At 35.0% G+C, this 12,282-nt stretch overlaps 1 protein-coding gene across 2 annotated transcripts in view; it reads right to left on the bottom strand.

The window, feature by feature from the left end:
* RPS6KA3 (ribosomal protein S6 kinase A3) overlaps window positions 1-12,282 on the bottom strand; it is a 78,140-nt gene that overhangs the window by 18,944 nt on the left and 46,914 nt on the right. For both annotated transcript variants that reach the window (XM_074158087.1, XM_074158095.1), the window contains 7 exons: window positions 10,894-10,931; window positions 10,368-10,510; window positions 7,151-7,221; window positions 3,222-3,310; window positions 2,879-2,943; window positions 2,678-2,780; window positions 1,797-1,921 (listed from right to left, as the gene is read on the bottom strand). In XM_074158087.1, the coding sequence (XP_074014188.1) occupies window positions 1,797-1,921; window positions 2,678-2,780; window positions 2,879-2,943; window positions 3,222-3,310; window positions 7,151-7,221; window positions 10,368-10,510; window positions 10,894-10,931 (634 nt within the window). The remainder of the gene's footprint in view (window positions 1-1,796; window positions 1,922-2,677; window positions 2,781-2,878; window positions 2,944-3,221; window positions 3,311-7,150; window positions 7,222-10,367; window positions 10,511-10,893; window positions 10,932-12,282) is intronic.

Here is a 12,282-nt window from a genome sequence, read left to right as displayed (position 1 = left end):
CATTGTAAATAATGCACACTGTATTTTAAAAACTGACAACATGATGTTTCTGATTACTGATTTATTAATTTAAAGATAAAATCTCCAAAACAAAGAAGATCAGAAGACTACATGATAAAATAATGGTAAAAAAAAAAAATAAATCACTGTTTCTATTATCTGAATAGATGAATGCCAGCTGGAAAATTCAGACATACGGAAGAGAATCAGATTAACTAGAAATTGTATGGAATGGCAGTCAAAAATTGTCTCACAGAAATAAAAAGCTGAAAGAAGGACAAGTGTTCACTCTTGTAAAGGAAGGAAACGGTGTTCTAGTATAAGGACTTTGTGCAAAGGATGCAAAGCATTTGCAGGAAACCATCTGGGTATCCTGCAGCACAGAAAAGAGGAAATAGGAGTGAGGAAGTGGTTGAGGGGCACAGAGGAAAGGCAGCAGAGAATCAGACTTTTGCAGGAGAAGGAAACCATATACAAAGAGAAAGAATTTCATCCACGAAACTATATGGGAAAGAAGGAGCACAGAAAAGCTTGTGGAAACTTTTAGCAAGACTTCAGGAACAGAAGTCATTCTGACCCATATATCAAATCAGTCAGCTTCTTTAGAATAAAAAAAAAAAAGGATCTAAACCCCCTCGAAATTTAATGGTTTATTACACTTGAAACATGTTATGACTACTCTAGACATAAGAGGATTAAAGAAATTAAATGGCTATTATGTTCTGAATAAACTGGTTTTAAAAAATTCTCTCAGACATTTGCAAAATATTCTTGCAGTGAAAATATAAATAAACCCAGTCACATAGCATACCTTTTTATTCCTACCTATACACCAGTAAGAAGTTTTCAGCACAATTTAGATCACCATTTGGTTTTCACGACTTTGTCTCCCTCGGCAATTAGAATTATTAAAAGCCGAAAGGGGAGGCAGAAATAATTTTTTGCAGAGGTTTCCCAGTTTTCTTTCCTGCATGTGCATCTGCTTTTTTCCCTGCTGGTTGCAAACTCTCCAGTGCTGAAGCATGCTTTTAGAATGACCTCAGCCTCCTAAGGAGGCAGGGCATGCCTCTCCCCCCTTCTAGCATGAGGTCCACCTTTCTTGTCTCACACAAAATTTGCACCTAAGCAAAGCTTTGTTGTCCAAAAAATAAGTGGCCTGGCAGTAATAGAATATATAAGAATAGCAACTGCATTAGGCTATCAAAAGTGCCAATCTCACGATTATTAATATGGGAGACTGTATTGTAGACATTCTAATACCACTAAGAAGCCAAAGCTTGTGTACATACTGTAACATTGACTTGCACGATACACTGAAATTAGTCACAAAATATCACAGATTAGCACATTAACTTAAAGTGGCTCAGGAGGAGGGATGGTATACATCCTGGGTCAGGGGCTCTGTAACACACAGAAGCTCAAAACATCCAGTACAATTCACAATTGTACTGCAAGTGCCTCTTACTGCACTGTAGGAATCAACCGATCTTCATGCATAGGGGAAAGATCAACATGTCTGTTATTCCCTTCCACATTATTACAGTATAGATGGTAGGATGTTGTAATTCAAGGGTTGAAGCATATTCACACCTGTGGCTGCTCAGTAATTAAACAGGTCCCGCACCTTCAGAAGTTTTGTTTGGATAAAATAATCTGGCCTTTATTTTTCTTGTATAAAGCTGATAATGATTTTGTCACGGCACTTCATTCTGTGATGAAGGAAGTCACCACTCCACCAAGAGACAGCAATTACTACTTTATTGACTTTTTTTTTTTTTTAAAGCTGATGTACTCACCTGGACAATTGAATGAACTCCAACTGTCTGCAATGCCTGGCTTTCATCATCTGATGCAATAGCTACAAAACTAAATCCCCGAAAAAGCTGATGTGCGTTAGCACTAGGTGGGATACCAGGCGAATCTGAAAAACACATCATCCACTTACAAGCAGAGTTTTTTAAATGTAGAAATGAGATTATGTCTACTCTGAAAAGTAAACTACAGCTTCATTCTATAAAACACACAAACATTTTCTGCAAATTCCAGTTTCTCTGAGGACCAAAATACAAATAATTACTGAATTGTTTTGCATATACCACCTAGAAACACAACTGATAATCAATGACTGCAAAGATCATATTACTGTCATGCAATATTTCATTATACAAAAAAAACAGTACTTTGCAGAAAATACCTATTTATATTCATGGAGGAGAAGCACTCAAATTTTGTTAACCCCCTAAATTTGTAAAGACAAAAATTTCTATTATATTTTGAACGGATCAGAGTAGAACTATGCAGAGACAGACTGTACTGAAACAGCAACTTTGCCATCCAAAGTGTGAAAAGACTAAGCTTCTATATATACATAGTATGTAGAATCACCATCATGAATTAAATGAAGCCATAGAATATAGCCTTTAAAGATTCACAAATACGGATAATCTTTTTGAATTAGAAAAATGAGATTACTTAGATATTGAACTTACGTGTATATTTTGTTGCTGAGGATTATTTTAACATAGGACAACTCAGTTGTCTCTCATGATATATTTATGCCAAAGACCACAAAAACTTTTATGAACTATGGAATACTTGTCTGTGAGCATTCATTTAGCTTTACATAAGCTGAACAGGAACAACGTGTCTAATTTTTGTTGAATTCTTCTCTTTTTACCTTTTGGAGTTTTTGCTGTAAATTCAGGGTCAAAATAAAACGTATCTTCAGGTCTGCCAGTTGCAGGTTTAAAAGGGGGATGAATTTCTCTCCTGTACAATTTCTGAGAAGGCATAAGCCAGAGTGAATTAACAAGTTGTAAGACATCACCAAACATTTAACTAAGAAATTTACTGAATTAATTTTGAATTAGATACTCACATTCCAATCTATTTTTGAAAAGAATGCATGCCTCTTAATTTCTTCAACTCCATCTGGACCTGCTCCTTTTATAAAGAAGAAAAAAGTTGGTGGATTATTTTCTTCTTAGTCAAAAGAATGACTAGCAAAATTATATTTCTTATTTATTCTGCACTAATTTTAGACATATGTATAGCAGAAATGATAATATTTTGTTGATTATTAGAACAGCAAACAGGGAAACTATGTTCTAACTTCAAAGCCTATTTTACACAAGAAACTGTAAACTTATTTAGTCAGTTTAATGATCACTGATGTTACCAATATTATGATCAAATTTAAAATATTCTGCTAAACACTTTACCTAATCTGTTTGCTGGGTTTCTTTTGAAGAGCATTCGCAGAAGACTCTGTGCTTCAGGACTCAAGAACTGGGGCATTCCAAGTTTGGCCCTATAGAACAAAAATAATTAATAGCACACAAACATGTTTAGGTAAAAATTAACTCTGCATTCCCCCTGTCCTTTGTCATTCAATAAATCCATATCAAACAGAACAGCATCACTGAGAAATTGCCTTCAAACATCAGAAACAGAGCAAAAATGCTGTCAGTCATGTAAACCTGTAATTTCTTTTTTTTTTTTCCTGTTTGGAGCAGTGTAATATTTTCAGTAACAGCTCAGAAACTTAAGTAGAGGAAGATGTGGTAAAAACATAGAAATGAATAGTTATAGGACAACAATTTACAAACTTGTAAGTTTTTGTAATACGTTTTGATCCGCTTTTAAGTTCAGTTATTACCAAATGACATCAAACAACCAAATTCATTCTGATAGTAAAAGACATTTTAGAAGGGGTAAGAAAACTACCTCAGTATGACATCAAGCAAAACAACAGGAAACCTAAGCTACAAAGCAGAAATTGATTTAAGGTAGGACAGATCTTGCAAGATTAGCAGGTAAAATAAAAGAGAAAAAGATCACTCCCTCCTTTCTTCCCCCCCGCCCCCCGCAGTCCATTTCAAATACTGCTTTCCAACTTGCTGGTCTTGAATTTTTAGATTCAAATTTTTGTAGTTCTGTCATTTAATTTTGTTTTGTAATCCTCACCATATTTTTCTCCTGCCCATTTAATGTTGAGCATCTATCGTCTCACTGTTACAAGGTCTCACTTTTTCTTATGACCATGATAATAGTACAAATGTATATAATAATATCCTTTATTCAATCTGTAGCTTGTATTTTGCCATAACAATCCATGACACAAGCCTTCTCCGTTTCAAGCAGAAGACATGTTTTGCCTTGTGTTCCAGCTATTTGTAGATATGCACCCCCATCACTTTGGCAAATGCATACATGTTACCAATAATTTGCTATTCGTTACTTTAAATTTGAATTTACTACATTTTCCATTTCTTTCTGCATTAAAGAAGCTGGGGGGGAGGGGGCTTAGGGGTGGTGGAATCTGAAGAACTTTGCCTTCTTTGGGCTCTTCAATAACATGCTACAGGCAAGACCATGAATTGAGCAGAAGAACGGGCAGTGGGGCATTTGATGCTTCCCTGATTGCCATGCACCACTAGCAGCTGAATTCTAACTCATGCACTTCATATGCAATGATTTCATTGCACGTTCGTTTGATGTCATTTCTGCTCACAGCAAAGTATCAGAGCGCTACACTGTAGGAAGGAAGCAAGGAACACATTGTCTGCAGAAGCACAATGGTATCATTTACAATGTTATTGAAGCACAGAGAACAGACAACTAAACATGGTAAGACTGTGCTGGAGCGAGTGGAAATCTTTGTCCTATTGTAATCCAAACCACCTCCAACAGTAGGATGCAGCCCTGGAGGTTCAGCATGAGAGGTCAACTGCTCAGAAAAATCTAAAACCAGGCCAAAAACATAATTGCAATTAATCTTATGGAGAAGTGACTCAATGAACAGAAACAGAATATGTAGAAGAAATTCTAGAGTACTGCAGTCCACAGTGGAGTGAATTGGAGGCCCTTGTGCAAACCACAAAAATTAAGACTGTCATTGCTGCCTTTCCATCACGAAGGAGCATCTTTCACAAAATCCTTTACTGGCCATGTGACACAGCAGAAGAAAAGGTGATCACCAGGTCCTCAGAGGTCCTAGGTTAAACAGCTACATGAGTGACAGCAATTTTTTTCTGACATTCCTGATGGACAAAGACAAAGGCATACCTCTTCAGTAAAGGAGAAAAGATGCTTTAAAAAGTTAACTTTATTGCTGCAAACTAAGATTTCTTCGAATGGCAGAGATTCCTCAGTTTTAGGTAAAACATAAGGATAAACAAAAACTTGTCTTGGTAATGTGAGACATAAAGAGCCCAGGAAAACATATGTTGTAAGAAGGATGCATTTTCTGTGGATTTTCAGGAACAGAAGGTAAGAAAAGCAATATATCTTAAACGATACACTATGAAAATATAAATTTGTACGCACACCTGTCCATTTAAACAGTTTTATGGAAAATTTAAGGAGAAATATTATACATTTCCTAGTATACAGAAATTAAAAAGAAAACATTCTGCCATTCTTAAGGGCCAGACAAAAAATGTGAACTTATCAGAAAAGACTTTAAAATATCTTCTGTTTTTCAGCTGTTCATATTACCAACAGCAAAATAAACTTATACATATGTAATAATAAGTGTACAAAACATTAAAACAGAGGTAAAATTTCTTTACTTCATACCCTTCATACCACATTTTTTGTGCAGCTCTCTGCAAGTAATAACAATTAAAAAGACTAGAAGGTGAGAACAGAAACAAGTTGGAAAGGGAATTAGAGATACATGCTAAGATGAAATCTGAAAGTAGTTATGAATGTCAATTAACCGTGGAGAGGCAAGGAGGATATCCTACGTGGCAACTGAATACAGAATATTTTTGTAGCAACAGCAGAAAGACTGTTGAGGAACAGAGTGGAGTCACATGCAGGCAGAGTAAAGAAGAGAAAGATGTGACTCAAGACAAGGATGGAAAAAATGCATGGATTCTGAAATAAGTGAGAGTGTAGCAGAACTCTCTCTCAGACTAGCTTCTTGTAAATAGGAGGTGGTCAGAAGGAGTTTATGCTTGCTGTGAATAGATAGAACCTTTTAGTTAAAGACATTCAATAATCACATGAAGATTTGAATTGGCATGGTGTTGAGGCAGCAGAAGATATTAGCACCACTAAATACATTTGCAAATATAAGATGAGGAAGAAAAACAAGGGCCAAGAATAACATAGCATGTATGCATTATGAAAGCAAAAGCAAGGAAAAGAATGAGTTTGTTTTTTAGTGATTTTCACATTCTAATTACTTAGAAAAAATATGAAAGAATTTCATATATCTACTTTTCAAAATAGGCTGTTGGTGCAAAAGAAATGCTGGCTTTGATATATAGGTAGACAAGTGGTAACAGGACTAAGAATAATGATAAACAATGAAGCAGAAACCAAATAAGAAAACTAAAATAATCTTATGAGCTTCCATGGAAAAAAAAATGGTATCAGTAAAAAATAGCTGGAAACAGAAGTGAAGCTATGACATCAGGAAACAGAATTGTTTGCACAGCATTAGGCTACAGTCCCAAAAGCAGGACGATTACGTCACAGGTTGTATTAGTTCAGAGAATATGTAGGGGATCAGCAAGGGAAAAAAAAAAAAAAAGCAGGCCTTCACTAGCAAAAACAAGTATGTTAACTGCATGAAGGAAAGCAATTTCCACAATATAGCTAATGCAAAACCTATACTGGAAATAGCCAAGGGGAAAACTGGAGCTTGGGCAAGTCATAGGAGAGTACATAAGGGAGGGTGCACTTTAGCAAATAGGAGAAGTATCAGTGAGGCAAGTTGTTGGCAGCACCAGTAATATAAAGAAGTGGGGTAAGGAGCTGATAAGATAGAGGAGGATAAGGAGAGAAAATACTTTCTCAAAAAAAACTGAAACAAAAAGCAACAAGAAAAAAATGCACAGGTTATCAAAAAAGGATAAGAAAGTTAAAAAATATTATGGAAATAGGATGGGAAAGATCATATGGTTGGAGAAGTTATTATTACAGATTAAAGAGCTGCTATGAAATTCTTTGTACCTGGTATGGGGGAGGAATAGAAAGGCAAATTAGATAGGCGGCAAAGGGAATTAATAGTATGGAATAGGGAGTGAGGATTTACAAGTACCTTTGGAAATGAGGGAAGAGTAGAAATTAGATATTGCAGCCCGGAGGGCATCCCTGTAGAATACCTGATGAGATATATAAATAAGAGTGTACTCACTTGAGAATCATAGTCATGGTTTCTTTTCTGTCTTTCCCTTGGAAAGGTAGAGTACCAGTGAGCATTTCAAACTGTATAGAGTAAAACTTTCATCAATTACATTACCTGGACAAAATCTAATTTTTGACAAAACTACTTAGCATCTTAACCTTCCAAAATTCATGCATGTTAACAACCAAGTCTGTGCAAAACAACTTCTCATTGTACAATTTAAATTACTATGAACATCAAGCAGCCCTTGCCATTTTAAAGCTGCAAATTATTTTTCCTATATTGATACCTTGTTTTACATGCTTCTGAGCAATTTAGACTATAATATTCTGCGTTCCATTTCCGCCTAAAAAGTTTACTCGTGGAAGACTTGATCTATACAACTGTATCTTAGTTTTCAAGAGGGTGGAGGGGTAGGGAAAAAGATTCAGCTTGCAAAAATTAGTGACGATTTCTCCTCATGCAGAGATATTTAAAAAGGTCAAAATTTTTAAAATTGGCATGTACATAGCCTTAATTGGAAAGGGGAAAAAGGTTAGTTGATTGACAAAGACATGCATGATGAAGAGTGGTTACTGTATGCATACAGTGGAAATAAAGCCTGAAGGAACACATAAGAGCTACACAGTACGTGCATGCACATTCTACAGTGCCTGGTAGTAGGCAACAGACACTATTAAAATACTGATTTGTTCTGAAAGTGACTGAGTAAAAATATATAAATAAAAAGGCGCTTATGTTGGGCTGCAGTATACTGCAGGGATATTGGACCTAAGTGAGGTACTGGCAGCAGTCACAGCAGCCAACACTCTAAAGCAAAAATTCTGAATTTTGTTTTAAGAATTGCAAAACAATGTAGTCTAATGAAATTTCATGGCATACACTTAAAGCCATCACAATTAAAATAATTATAAATGAACTCTCTGAACAGCTTATGCAAACCTAAGTCATCCGGAACACAAGGTTTTGGATACCATTCTGGTATCCTCTCTTTTCTGGTATAATCCAAACAGTCAGACTTCTAAACATTAAAAACGTACACAGATAACTTCAGTGAATGATGTGTGATGGTAATATTCTTAGACCTACAACAAGAGCATGAAATTGCACTAACAGCATTCTTTAAAACCCCTTTTTATTAAAATAATTTTTTAAATGTTTTACTATCCTATAAAGTATTTAGAGAATAAAAGCTGCCAACTCTTCACTACTGCTAGATACTTTTTGTTCTAAATATTATCTTTTAAATATATACCTATATTTAAAATTTTAAATTTCATATAATGCCAACATGAAAATACCCTACTTTTAAACTTTAACACTTAAAATAAATGTCAGGAAGATATGAGAGGCATAAGCCAAAACCAGAAAAAAAATTCACCTTCTGTTTATAGTTTAGATGATCACCACAAACTGCAGTTGCAAAAAAACTTTTTTAAAAGGTAAATTTGTAATGCTGCATGTTTCACTTGCACTTGCTTGAAATAAAAAGTTTCTTTAGCCAGCTCCTATTTGTCACAAGCATACACACTTGTATTAACAATTCAGCATATGTGTTCTTTGTGCCTCTCAAAACTACTATACTACTGTATTCCAACATCAATAGGCCAATAGCACTTTAAGAATAAGTCAAGATTGGCCCTCTGTAGTTATCATTTTTATTTCAGTAGAAAAGTACCTCAACAAATACATAATGCTTCTGAAAACTTTAAATGACTGTTTTTAGATGCCTGGCATCCCTTCAAATAATCACTCTTTTAAATGACAAATTGGAATATACTTCTCAAGGATGGTTTAAACATACCTAGTGTCTAGCAGCAGAAGAAAAGAGGCCAAATGATTTGTTGAGATTTCTTTCTAGTCTCCGTTTCTATGCTATAGCTTCTGTTCCATCTAAATACTGTGTGCTCATACCACACCAACAACCACTTGAATTCTCAATCAACACAGATTCTAATTAAGAATGAGAGTGGATACATACAGATTGTCTAGGAAAATTACCATGCAAACTAGAAATGCGAGCAACAAAAATATGTCATAGAGAAAACTTGCACTGTATTCCATATACTAATTTAGATAATTTGCTTTTTAAGGTTGTATTTTTGTATTCAAAGTAGAAGCCAGAGTGTCTAAAATGCACTTAGACTCTGAAAGCTACACCAGTCATGTCCAACATCTTTCAGCAATTTTCAATTTTAACATACACATTTTTATAAACACAAAATTATGTTTTTCAGCTTTATAAAGTAAAGATGAAGTTTAACTATGTTTGCATTATCAACAACAAATATTCTGCAACTACACTGTAATTAACTTTTAATTGACTGTGTTCTTACTGATAAAATGTGCAGTTGTGAGGGTGTCTGTCTGGAGAGAGTTTAGTTATCACATGCTACTTTTACATAGCCAGTTTTCAGATCACAACAGCATTCTAGATGATTATAAGGTGATAGGATGACTTATTTTCAGACATGAGTCTCTCTCTTACTACAAAGCGCACACATTAGTTGTACTGTTACAGTTATATGTAGCAGAAACAGTAAGAAGCAAAACATTTCCTTTAAAAAATACAAGTATTTAATCTTTATGTCAAAAATGCACACAAAGATTATAAATATTAAAAGCCATTGAGCATTCCTAAAATACCAAACATGATCTATTTTTCTTTTCCAAAGCCATATTTGATACACATATTTTCCCTGACCCTGCAACTTCTGTGAAGTTAACTACTTGCAGAAACACCATAAGCAACTGAGCAACTATACCCCACATCAGCTCAGCGTCATTTAGAATTTGATGAGTGAGAACAACAGCTGTCATTATTCCACTAAGTTGTAATTACACTGGAGACTAATTAGAAAGTTATCCCTCATTTTTTTCCCCACTTGAGAATAAATTCAAATTTAAGATTTGGATCTAAATTTCTTCCCCACCTCAAAAGATGAGTATTTTTCCTGTATACTTTAGTATTCCTATTAGTCCCCATAACATTCAAACTACAATAGATGCACAATATTTCAATTCAACGGTAACAAAAATAGAGCATATTGTTGGCGTGGATATAAAATCTAGTCCACGTTGATCCAGACTCTGTGGTATCATTATTATTTTCATATAATTTAGACTTTTTTAGTAGTTAAAATTCATTTAAAGCTCACCATACAGTTCAATGTTTGATTTGTTGCACCAAATCTTGCAGTTTTGCTATTATTTACCAGAAACCTACCATTAAAACACCAAAGGACCACCAGTCTGCACTCTGTGTATGGCCTCGTCTATTAACAACTTCTGGTGCCATATATTCCACTGTTCCACAGAAAGAGTAGGCTTTTTTTTCATGATCAATTGACTCCTTACTTAAGCCAAAATCTGTAAGAAAAAAAGAATAGTTCTAAATGTATTTTTTCTTTTTTTCAATCAATCATCGTTAATACTTTCACCGTAATGTGAAATGTGGTGCTTTTAAAATTCGTATATATACCCAAATACACATATGGAAATTACCTAATTCTCCTCCCCTCCCTGCATTATCACAGGTCTGTAACGTCAGATATATTTGTAAAGCAGGTATTTTTTTTAAAATATATTTATATATCTCATTTATTTCAAAATAATTGCAGTTCGCTCCAGAGCAAAATTACCTACCTGTCACATTATTTTACCATATTACTGTACAAAAAAAAAAAAAAAACCACGCAAAGATTTTACTATGAGCAAAAAAGATCCAGGTGTTGCAATTTCCCTTGACTCACCTGTCAATTTGATATGTCCTTCCTCATCGAGCAGGATGCTATAAAACAATAAAAAGAATAAAATAAACTAACTAAAATATCTTTTACTGTTGCTTCAAACAACGCACTGATAACATTTAGGAATAAACAGAACAGCATACACAAATACCAGCAGAATTGAACATGCATGAAAGCGAACCATTAGGAGGAGATATTTTGAAACTACACATTTACTTTTCCTTCAATTCTTTCTTTTTAATGATTATGAAACATAATCAGCATATGAAAATTTTAACTATTTGGTTAAATTCAGCATGGTGTGTAGTAACATTTATCTTGAACTTTCGGTTTTGCCCATCTGCAGCATGTGTCATTATCACAATTGTTAAAAATATGGTTCTATTTCTCTTAAACAATGTATGCTCGCATATGTATACAAAATGGGTATTCATTTGCAGTTACCATTTCAAAGGATGTTGACCACTTCAAATAACATCAAGTAGTAAACATTTTCATGTTAAGGACAGGACCATGGGCCCTATACTTAGAGCAGGCCTTGTGCTTCCGCCTGCTTATTTCAATCACAAAAAAGGCCACACTTCTCTGAGATGCCAACTGTCCTTAACCACCACTGAATAAAATCACAATTCAAAGCATGCAAAATATTCAAGAACTGGACACTGTAACACCACCTACACAACAGACTTAGTTCTTCCAACTTCTCCTGTGGGGAGTTGTGTTTCATCCTGGGGATGAGACATGACTCAGGTGCACACTACTTGTGCGGTTCCCTTGCCCCTTCCTTTTCCTTCCTTGCAGTTTCCACGGTGGGAAATGGCCCCACAGTATAGATACAGCCTGTAAGAGTTACTACTATCTCATTCATAACTTGCAAGTAATTTCAACCTTCGATAGGTTTTTTAATCAGATACATTCAAGGCTTAATACCAAACATAATTCATTCCCTGTTCGCTTTTAAGTGCAACTTCATGCCAAAAGTCTCCACATTTCTGATTTGAGTATGAATCTTTCCCTTCCTGTCAATGAGGGCTAAACATTTTTTCACTTGTGTCTTTTTTTCCAGGAGATGCACAAAAGAACAAGCTATCCTAATGGAACTTCCACGTGACAGCCAGGTTCTGTGAAATTTACTACTCATTTCATCTCTTTTCCACTAATACTCTACCATGAGACAGTTCTCTCACATGGACTGTTCAGATTCTCCATACAGCCATAACAGAGAAGTGGGATCACCAAGGACATCAGGACTTCAGAGTTATTACAAATCTCCTTGCAATGAGGCAGAGTATGTTAACTATCTGATTAAGCACAACAGAGGAGATGAATGCATTATATCATCACTTAGATTCCTCTCCATGTAGACAGTAATGCTACAGAACACAGTTATAT

This window comes from Numenius arquata, chromosome 1 (genome assembly GCF_964106895.1).
Source record: "Numenius arquata chromosome 1, bNumArq3.hap1.1, whole genome shotgun sequence".
Lineage (NCBI taxonomy): Eukaryota > Metazoa > Chordata > Aves > Charadriiformes > Scolopacidae > Numenius > Numenius arquata.
Note: the sequence above shows the minus strand (reverse complement) of the source record. Positions and strands in the feature narration are given on the sequence as shown.